The sequence below is a fragment of the Vulpes lagopus genome, chromosome 6 (genome assembly GCF_018345385.1).
Source record: "Vulpes lagopus strain Blue_001 chromosome 6, ASM1834538v1, whole genome shotgun sequence".
NCBI lineage: Eukaryota > Metazoa > Chordata > Mammalia > Carnivora > Canidae > Vulpes > Vulpes lagopus.
This window is the reverse complement of record NC_054829.1, coordinates 39,722,585-39,732,899: the sequence shown is the minus strand read 5'-3', so window position 1 is coordinate 39,732,899 and position 10,315 is coordinate 39,722,585. Positions and strand designations below refer to the sequence as shown.

Here is a 10,315-nt window from a genome sequence, read left to right as displayed (position 1 = left end):
CTATGTAAACAGTCCCTAATCAACAGAAATAGTATTACGGGTTAGGTCGGGACCTGTGCGAACCTTCGATGAGAATCTCTGGTTTTATTCAATGTTTACGTCTTGTGGTGGCAATGTACTGCTTAAAAAAAATAAAACCAAATTCGCACGTTTTAAACCTTCTACGTTGGGAGTTTGTTTCCACCCGGAGAGGGATGCAGGTGCACCGGAGAGCGTTCAGCTTTTTGGTTGGATGTTTTGGACGAGAGTTTTTCTTGGCGCGCATGCGTATTGTGTCTCAAGGGCCGGCTTAAAGGGAAGTGGGTGTTGCCTCGTGGGCAACTGAAGCTGTTGTCAGGGTTTAGGTGCGACTGCGGGTTGCCGAGCGTTCGGGAGACGAAGAGGGGTGAATTTAGGTGTCCGAGGTTGCACCTGGAGGCGTGTGTAAGACTCTGCGGCCGAAGAAAGCTATTAAGCTTCATATATGGGTGATTAAAAAAACAAAAAAGCATTGTCAGTTTTACTTGCTTGATTCCTGCTTCTCCATAGATCGTAACTCCGCCTCCACATCTGTTTGGTCTTGCACCGCCAGCTCCTGGCTTGGAAAGTGCTCTGCATTGTTAGGGTTATTATTGCTCGTGCGGCCATTCTCTTGTCATCCTCACTCTCCGACTCATTGGCGTGTGCATTCATGGACTGAGTAGGATTAATGGGCAAATAGGATGTTCCAGTGGTCTCTAATTCTGGATTAAATACCAAATGGGAATTTCTGGCTCTGCGGATAATCTTAGACATTGTTTTATTTAAAGGTTGATGACTGCATGTTTTGAAATCACTTAAAATTCCCCTTTATCATACTCCTCCCTCGTTCCTTACCTCCCCTCCCCCCGCCCAAGTCCTCAAAGTGGTGAAAATTTCGTTCCGAAGTTTTATGGACCCAGAAGAAATTCTATTCATAATTGTGGGACTAGTTTTGTTACCCGTAATATGAAAGGCACTGAGTTTAGCCCGGAAAAGAAAAGAAGGGTTAAAATACCAGCGAGGAGACTTCGTGAGGTAGTTTCTCCAAATCAGGGAGAGAATTTGGCTTTGCCGAAAGAGGAGTTGCCCTGTGTTCCTCCAGCGTTGTCTGCAAATAAACGTCTTCCTCTTAGAACCGAGGCTAGCTTGACTGGAACGTTACGTGGTATGTGACTCCGAATAGCTTTCGCTTTTGTAGATCTTTATTTTCATTTCATTGTGTGTGTGTGTGTGTGAGTTTCGAAATTTATAGAGGATTTTTAACGTTTAAATTCTCAAACCTGTGATACGTCTAGATTGTATAGGTGTTTGAAAGCTAACCCCTTTCCCTGGGACCGTGGCTAGCAGAGTCAGCCTAATGGAATCCTATCCAATAGGCGGGATGAATGAAACACTTCCTACTGTGTTTTTTCCTTGTGTGGTTTTTGCACATTGTTCTCGTTCACATCTAGGGTGGACGCACTTAAGTAATATGATGTGTTTATTGTTCATGGGTAGGGCTTTTTACCCAGTACTCTACCTTCTGTTTGGATAGTGTTATTCAGTTTGGCGTAGTAGAACAACATAACTTCTGCCTTTTGATGACTTTCCATGTTTCAATTCACTTAACCTGTCTGGAGTTCAGTGAAAATGAAGAAAACATATGCTCTTCCCATTTCAGTGATAATCATAAAGATCAAATTAATGAATATATGTGCAAAAACAAAAAAATGCTTATATAATGTGCTTTGGGGGAGATGCAGCATACTAAAGGCCTGCTTTTATAGTATGTACATATTTTATTCCTGGCAAATGATTCTACCCATAGTTTGTCCAAATCCGACATTGTAACGGTATATTTTAAAACAATTATCTCACTTGATTGTCAGTTCTGATCCTTATTTTCCAAAGTTATCAGCTGCAAAACCTTCATCAGGATGTATTTTAATTACAGTTTAAGTTTACTGCATGAAAAGTGGCTTTCCAATTTAGATTTTGCATTAATACGGAGTTTATAGTTCTTGAATCATGCCTGTACGGTTTCTAAAGATATGGTTCTGATTTTAAAATCACTAAAATTGATTCCTTTGTTTTGTTAGGTTCATCAGACTTGACTTCTGCTAGAAATTATCAACAGCCTCCATTAGAAATTTCTATGGTATCAGAAAGTGTAAGCAAAAGAATTCTTAATTACATTCATTTTAAACTTTTCAGTATTGTTGAGTAATGTGTTCTTAAGTCAGGTTTGATGAGCAACAGGCTTTGTTTTTGCTTAAATTTCACTTACCAAGAGAAATACAATTGTGACCGGAATAGTATTTGAGACAATAAACAAAAAGTCTTCAATAGAATCAAAAATACTCATTACTAAGATGTCACTGACAGAAATATTGTAACTGAAAAGAAGCTCTGCTCTTATCTAAGAAAATGGTGTTCTAGACCAGAGACTCAATATACTGTTCAGTAAAGATAAAGAACCAGTAACAACATCATTTTTAAAAAGTGAGGTGTGATTACATGTCATTCAAACTAAGGTGAGGTCTTTTGTGTAGTTTTTTTTTTTTTAAGATTTATTTATGATAGACATAGAGAGAGAGGCAGAGACACAGGAGGAGGGAGAAGCAGGCTCCACGCCGGAGCCCAACATGGGACTCGATCCTGGGACTGCAGGATCGCGCTCTGGGCCAAAGGCAGGTGCTAAACCGCTGAGCCACCCAGGGATCCCTTGTATAGTTTTTTGAGAGGTCTTTAAGAAACAATAACATGAAATTCTCATCTTGACCTTTATAATATTGAAAATATTTGATGATAAGTATATTTTGTTTATCCAGTCTAAATAGATTTTGATCACTAATCATAATGTTGACTGTAGATTGTCAATTTAACAAGTCTTTAAAGAAGAGAGTTTCACAATATATTATCTTGAAAATTGAAACTGGTAAACTAAGAATGAAATTGAAACTGTTTACTGATCAACTCTGTAAAAAATTTACAATAAAAATGTATAGTTATGTGCCATAATTGGTTCCTGCATAAATGTGTAGTCTTTGAGTTGGTTTTTTGTTTCTTTTTTGAGTAGTTCTTATTTAATGATTAATGGTGTTTGAATTACATTATCTAAATAATTTCCCAGATGGATATACTATTATATAAATTGTCTCTGGAAAGACTGTATCAGTATACATTCTTCAACAAGCTCATGAGTGGAATTAGCAGTATTATTTTTCCCTAGTTTTACCAATATGGGCATTACTAGAATTAGACAAAAAACAAAAACAAAAAACAAAAAAACACTTTTTGCCATTTTGATAGGTAAAAAATGCATCTCATTTTATTTTGTATTTTTTATTAATACCCTTATTATTAATAATAATAATTTTTCCATGTATATTGCCATCCTTATTCTTTTGTGTATTACATATTTACATGCTGTACTTTTTCTTACTCATTTGTAGGAGGTCTTTGTATTAATGTCCCAGATGCATTTTGTTGAGTTGTTAGTCTCACTCATGGTTTGCAGGAAGTTAAGACTTGTTTGTCAGGGGATAGCCTGATCACCTTCCTCTTATGATTTTCTCTTTACTCTTTTCTGATTTAGCAGGCAAAAAAAGATGTGTCTAAGGAAGGTGAAGAGCAACACTGAATGAACCTAGTACTTTAGAAGTTATGGTGTCTCAGCACTCATAGAATCTTAGAAATGAAGTCTAGGGTTGCACATGTGAGCAGAAAGCTATTTACTTGTTGAGAAGCCTCCTGAGACTACATTACAAGCTCAGGGATAAAGAGTGCTGTGATTAATTTGTGATGTTGTGTCACTGTTGGCCATCTTATGCACTCTGTTTGACTCAAAATGAATCAGATTTTCACATTAAACTGTAGCAGCTAAATTGTTATATGCGTCAGGCTACTAGACATGGCAAATTGAGGTTTGAATCTGAATTTCAGGGCCACTGGTTGCTTGCTTGTTCATTTACTCATTCAACAAAATCTTGAGTACCTTCAAGGTACCTAAACATTATGGTGGTTCTGGAAATGAAGAGTCTAAAAGCACACAATCCTGCCCTCCTGGAACACAGTATCACATAGCCACAAATGGTACTTGGTAAGTAATAAATCATAAAGGTTTGGTTTTTTTTTTTTTTAGTCTTTCATTTTTCCTTTCATATCTCAAAGGATTCTTCTAAAGATGTTGCAGTGCAAGAGTTGCCTCTGGATAAACTGGAAGAGAGCAACAGACAAAAAGGTAAAAGAATAGATTTACATTTTTTTACCATATTTTTTAAGTCTTACAGTTCTGTGGCATTAGGTACATTCACATTAATGCAGTTATCACCACCATCCATTTCCAGACCTTTTTCATTTTCCTCATTTGAAACTCTGTACTCCTTAAACACTTACTCTCCATTTCCCAAGTCTAGTTTTATGATTGACTTATTTCACTTAGCATGTCTTCATGGCTCATCTATGTTTTATGTGTCAGGATTTTGTTGTAAGGATAGAATTTTAGATCTTTAGATTTTAAGACATTCATTCTTTTTTTTTTTTTTTTTTAAAGACTTTCATTACACGGGCTTACAGTTTTTTTCTTATTTTGATTACTTCATTTGAATTAGCTTTTCCTTCCAAATTAAGCTATTAATGGAATCCTTAAAATCTGGAAAAAGATTTGTAATTGTAAAGGTAATTTTATAATTTCTAAACTGTTCCATAGGTTTGGTATTAAATATTTATAAAAAAAATTTATAATCTCTGAATTCAAGTTTTGAGTAGTCATTGGTAAGATAATAGATTAAAAATATGCTTTGAGGAAATTTAATGATTTTTCTTAAATGTAGTTTTATTTTTATCTAAGCAGTTTTCTCTTTTGAGTTTAAGCAAAATGTCTCTCAGCCTCAGGTGTTCTCGATAAATTTTTTTCTCTAAAGTCTAGGGTTATGACTAATATTATTCGGTCATTTAATTTGTTCCTTGCACTTTTTTTTAAGACAGGGAAAAGAGGGGAGGGAGGAGGAAGAGGGAGAGAGAGAGAGAACCTTAAGCAGGCTCTTCACCTAGAGCAGAGCCTGTCACATGGCTCAATCTCATGACCCTGAGATTATGACCTGAGCTGAAATCAAGAGTTGGACACTTAAGTCATTGAGCCACGCAGGTGCTCCAGTTCCTTGCATTTTATTAAATTGAGAAAATTTTTTTTTAATTGAGAAATCTTATTACTGAATTCCTAAATATTCTCTTAATTTAAAAAAGCTGTTTTGGGATAGCTTACCAAAATTTAACAAATTTTTAGGAATCTGAAATATATTTTGTTTATCAATTTTGCAGCAAATGACATCTTTATTTCTCGGTATACCATGGGACAGAAGGATGCTCTAAGAGCAGTTTTAAAGCAAAAGTAAGTTCCATTTACAGAAAATAGGTGGGCCATTTCTTCTATTTCTATATGATTCTCTAAAATTAGCTTCACTTATACTTTGAACGTAGGATAAGTTTTCTTTTCAATGTGTGAAATATGTTTGAAACATTTTTCATAGTGCTGAACATGTATAAAATAAATAGCTGTTGACGATTATTCTCAGGACTTTATATGCATTGACTCTTTTAATACTTACAAAATCCAATGAAGTCGATTCTATCACATCCCAATTTTACAGAATCCCCATTTTATAGATGAGGAAACTGAGGCACACAGAGATTGATTTTCTCAAGGTCATTTAGCACATTTTCACTTGGCTGGGATTTAGACTAGTCTGCCTTTAGAGTTTGCTCTCTTAATAACTTCACTGTACTACTTGCAGCAATGCTCAAGTAGTTCCAGATACATAATACTTATTATTTACTATCCAAGGACATTTAGGACATCTTTCCTGGCCAAGATTTAAGAAAGGGACAAGGTTAATATCTGAATGGAGCGAAGGGAGAGGATAGCTGCTGCTCTAAGTGGTCCCTTCCAAGTTTATCTTGAATACCAGTGAACACAAAACTAACCCTAACAATAGCACCATAATGAGCATATGTCTCCACTACTCTGGAGGCAATTTGTATTATTTTTATCATTAGCAGAGATAGGATGAGATACATATTCTTAGGCTAAATGTATTCTACTCCTGAACTAGAGCAGTCTGGAAAGGCCCTTAGAAAATGAGTAAAATTTTTACTTAATTTTGAACTCTGATTTTATTCAAAGGGGCCATTTTATATTACTTCAGTGAATGGAAAATCACTTTTAAAAATAATGCAATTAAAATAAATATGCAATTTAAAATAAAAAAATATTATTTTTCCATCTATGGTTATCTGTGGCAAACACATTACACTCTGGGAAACATTGTACTAACAAAAATAAATACTATCTCTAAACCACAGGGGTGTGGTCTGAGCCAGCCAGAGTTTACGAGCTGGTTGGTTGGGCTCATCATATTTTTCCTTTTTATCTTTGTTCAGTCTACAATTCCCAGTATGTAATATGGTGGTTAGGAGAGGAATTTTGATGGTAAATTGTATTCTGGGGCTTATAAATATATGAGAAAGCGAAAAGAAGGGCATGAAAAGTGGTGCAGTCTCTCAAATTCTGCAGTTGAACCAGAAATTGCAGATCATATCTGCCTCATTTGGACAGAAAGTGAATACCACTTCCATGCAGCAGACCCAGAGTAGGGGCCCTACCAACTTGCCTTCAAGTCAGAACTCTCTAACTGGAAATCTCTGAGACCTCTTAGAACTCTCAGATCAGGAAGGGAGAAGTTCATAAACTAATGGACAATGAGAGATAACTGAGCACTACCCCTCTTAGACAGTAGATCTTTTCCCATTTCAGGATGAATGAACAGAATTAAAAACAAACTAGGAAGAGTCTTGAGAAGGTGTTTTCAATGTAGAGAATAATTGAATCAGAAACATAAAAATGACTCTCATGTTGGGTTAAAATACAGTCTATGTCTCAAGAGATAGACTTTGCTGTAGTCAATGTCAGTTGAATTTATTAATTTTAGAGAATGGTAGATGGAATTTGGCAAAGTCATTCTAAAATTTACCTGGAAGGACATATGGTTGAGAATATGTATACTTGATGTTAAGAATACATACTATAGAATACACATAGTTGAGAATAGCTAATTTGGGGAAAAAACTGTAATGATGAAGAATTTGCTCTATTTGATATAATATGCTCTGAAGCTATACTAATAAAAAGTAATAGGCCAGAGTCTTTGAGTAATGAAGAATCTGGCCAAAGTGTCTAGAACAGGGTAGAATGTCTTACAGGTGGATAGAGAGCAAGGAAGGGGTAGGTTATAAACTTCTTTAAAGGAGAGAAGTGGCAAATCATCTGAAAATATTAAAGTATGATATATATTTCTTAAAAGGCTCATTCAGATAATAGTATCAAAAGATGAATTGGAAGAGCACTGGACTATAGTTTAGGAACCCAACTGGCTACGAATTTGGAGGCAATCTCTTTGAGAGGGATTCAGTTGGTCCTCAGTACATAGGAGGGTGGTAGAATGAGGGCAGAATCATTGCTGGTTTGGAGAGGAATAACTGATTGTAAGATAGATGTAGAATGGGCAGAAATTGATGATTAGATCCGAGAGTAAAGGAGCTAAGGGGCAGCCCAGGTGGCTCAGCGGTTTAGTGCCGCCTTCAGCCCAGGGGGTGTGATCCTGGAGACCTGGAATCGAGTCCCACGTCGGGCTCCGTGCATGGAGCCTGCTTTCCCTCTGCCTGTGTCTCTGCCTCTCTCTCTCTCTCTCTCTCTCTCTCTGTCTCTCATAAATAAATAAATAAAATCATAAAAAAAAAGAAAGGGGAGCTAAGGATGAATCCCAGATTTTTGGCTATATAAATGCATGGTCAGTAGTAGTAACTGAGAAAGGAAATCTTTGGGAAAGAATTCTTGAGGGGATAAATTTCATTTTGGACATATGCGGGGGTTTGAAGTATCTCTATGAGATATCCAGGTAAAAGTATCCAATAGGAAATTGAATATAAAGATCAGATTAATGAGAAGTCTAAGCTAGGCTTCTTCTAGATGATAGAAGTAGCGTATAAATGGTAGCCTGATCTGGGAACAGTTGAAGGGACTTGATGAGAGGGCAAAGCAAGATGGCACAGAGTAGGACACTATGGAAACCAAACCTTTAAGAGTTATACAGAAAGCAAGCGAGCTTCTAAATGCTGCTCAGTTTATCCAGAGATGTAGGAGATTATGGTGTTAACAAAGCCAAGGGGAATGAAGTTCTAAGTTTGATAGGCTGCTCAGAGATAAAGGAAGGTAAGGACTCAAAGTATCCATTGAAATAAGCCAAAATTATTACTGGCCTTGGTGAGGGCGGTTTCTGCACAGTATTGGTATAGATGCCAGATTCAGAGGATTTAGGAATAAGATAAAATTCTAAAAAAAAAAAAAAAAAAGAAGAAATAATTTCTTCTGAATGAGAAAGTTGTGTATTTTCCCATTTCTTAACACTTAGAAGCTATTTACATTAGTTACATTGAGCATTTGATGTGACGATTAGAAAAAAAATAAAATTTAAAAGCCTATAAAGAAGTTGAGGTTTGGTCTTATAATGTTATTTTCTCTTGCTGGTCAAAGTAATGTGTTCAAAGTAATGTGTGTGATTCGAGAGGTTGTGTGTGAAGTAATAGGTATATATAGGAAGCTAGGGCAGTGACAGAGGATGGTACATGTCAACTGTCAAACAAGACATTAGCCTATTCACTTATCTCTATGGAACAATTTTAGATTTTTAAACAGTGGAGAAATGTGTTTGGGAAGTTTCTGAATGAGTAAAATCTTCAAGAATGAAATAGTTGGCAAGAGATGTTGAAGTTTGTTTTTGTTTTTTTTTTACCAGAGGGAGAAGCATGAAGGGAGACGTACTATCCTGAGAGAGCTAGGTGTTTTGGGACCATCTGTAGGAATAATAAGCCAACTATGCCTTACTGGTTCTGTGACTTTGGTCAAGTAAATCCTGTTACCTCTGTGGACCTCAATTTCTTCATCTGTCAAATTAGGAAATTAGGATAGGTGACCTCTTCAGTTCCCTCTTGCCTCTGTAGTTCTGTGACACCATTCCTGCAATTGTGATGAAATAATTGACAAAACTTGATAACTCAGGTATGAGAAGGTAAGAGGAGAATGGAGAAGTTAAGAGTCAAGATAGCTTCAAAATTTTGAGACACAGAGAAATGATGCTCTTAGAAATGAGGAAATATGGAAGAGGAGTAAGTTTAAGAGCTGCTCTGGGTCTTCTGATCTTACTTAGACTTACCTAGGAACTCTGCAGTTTTGTTGGTCATTCCTTTTATTGTGTTTTTTTTGTTTTGTTTTACAAAATTGAGTTTTTTCTTAATATTTATTTAATTAGATCCTTCATTGTAAATATGTTTGTATTTGCTCTCATTTTTAATTCAGGCTGCTTTAATCTGTGTTTGATGCTCTGTTTTAGCAAACTGTGACATTTATTAATAAATATTTAAATGAGTTAGAATTAAACAGTTGTTTAGCAATTGTAACAGTTTCTCTTGGGTTGTATTCCTTTGGAAGTAAAACTTGGTACTTGCATTCTTAGAACCTTTTTTTTTTTTTTTAAAGATTTTATTTATTCATGAGAGACACACAGAGAGAGAGGCAGAGACACAGGCAGAGAGAGAAGCAGGCTCTATGCAGGGAGCCCAGTGTGGGACGCGATCCCAGGACTCCAGGATCACATCCTGAGCTGAAGGCAGGCACCCAACCACTGAGCCACCCAGGCATCCCTAGAAACTTTTCTGCATGTTTTGTATTTATACTTCCTGATTATATATCTTTGTAATTATGTAGCAATGTCTTTTTCTATGTGTAAGTCTTATTTCTGAGATATCATAACCTTCCAGGAATTATCTTATTTCTTTAGTGTTTAGTGACCTTTCATAGATTTCATTAGCCAAATGACTGATAAGATCCTGATATGGAAAACCAAGTGATTTAATTTTTTAAAAAAATCAAGAAAACCCACCTTTAGCAGATTACCACTACAAGTGCTTCTTGAAATGGCTCAATGTGGCTTACTGAATATATTTGTATTCTTTTTATTTACAGGGCTCAAAACATGCCTGTTTTTAAAGAAGTAAAGGTACAGCTTTTGGAAGATGCAGGCACAGAAAAAGATGCTGCTACTCAGGAAATGAGAACTTCACCCAGTGGAATTGATTCAGCTACAACTGTGGCTGCAGCAACAGCAGCTGCCATTGCTACAGCAGCCCCACTGATAAAAGTATATTTTTTTTTCCTAGATATTCACAGCTTCTTTGTAAAATGTAAAAGTATTTATTAGGAACAAGTCCCTAAATGGTCGTA

The 10,315-nt window shown here is 36.1% G+C and overlaps 1 protein-coding gene across 2 annotated transcripts in view; it reads left to right on the top strand.

Annotated features, from left to right (window-relative positions):
- The first annotated feature begins 114 nt into the window (after positions 1-114).
- KIAA0586 (KIAA0586 ortholog) overlaps positions 115-10,315 on the top strand; it is a 110,497-nt gene continuing 100,296 nt past the window's right edge. The window contains exons 1-5 of one of the 2 annotated variants that reach the window (XM_041759860.1): positions 115-1,165; positions 2,079-2,149; positions 4,153-4,222; positions 5,302-5,371; positions 10,058-10,232. In XM_041759860.1, the coding sequence (XP_041615794.1) occupies positions 967-1,165; positions 2,079-2,149; positions 4,153-4,222; positions 5,302-5,371; positions 10,058-10,232 (585 nt within the window). In that variant the 5' untranslated portion in view covers positions 115-966. The remainder of the gene's footprint in view (positions 1,166-2,078; positions 2,150-4,152; positions 4,223-5,301; positions 5,372-10,057; positions 10,233-10,315) is intronic. The other variant, XM_041759861.1, reaches the window with a different exon arrangement.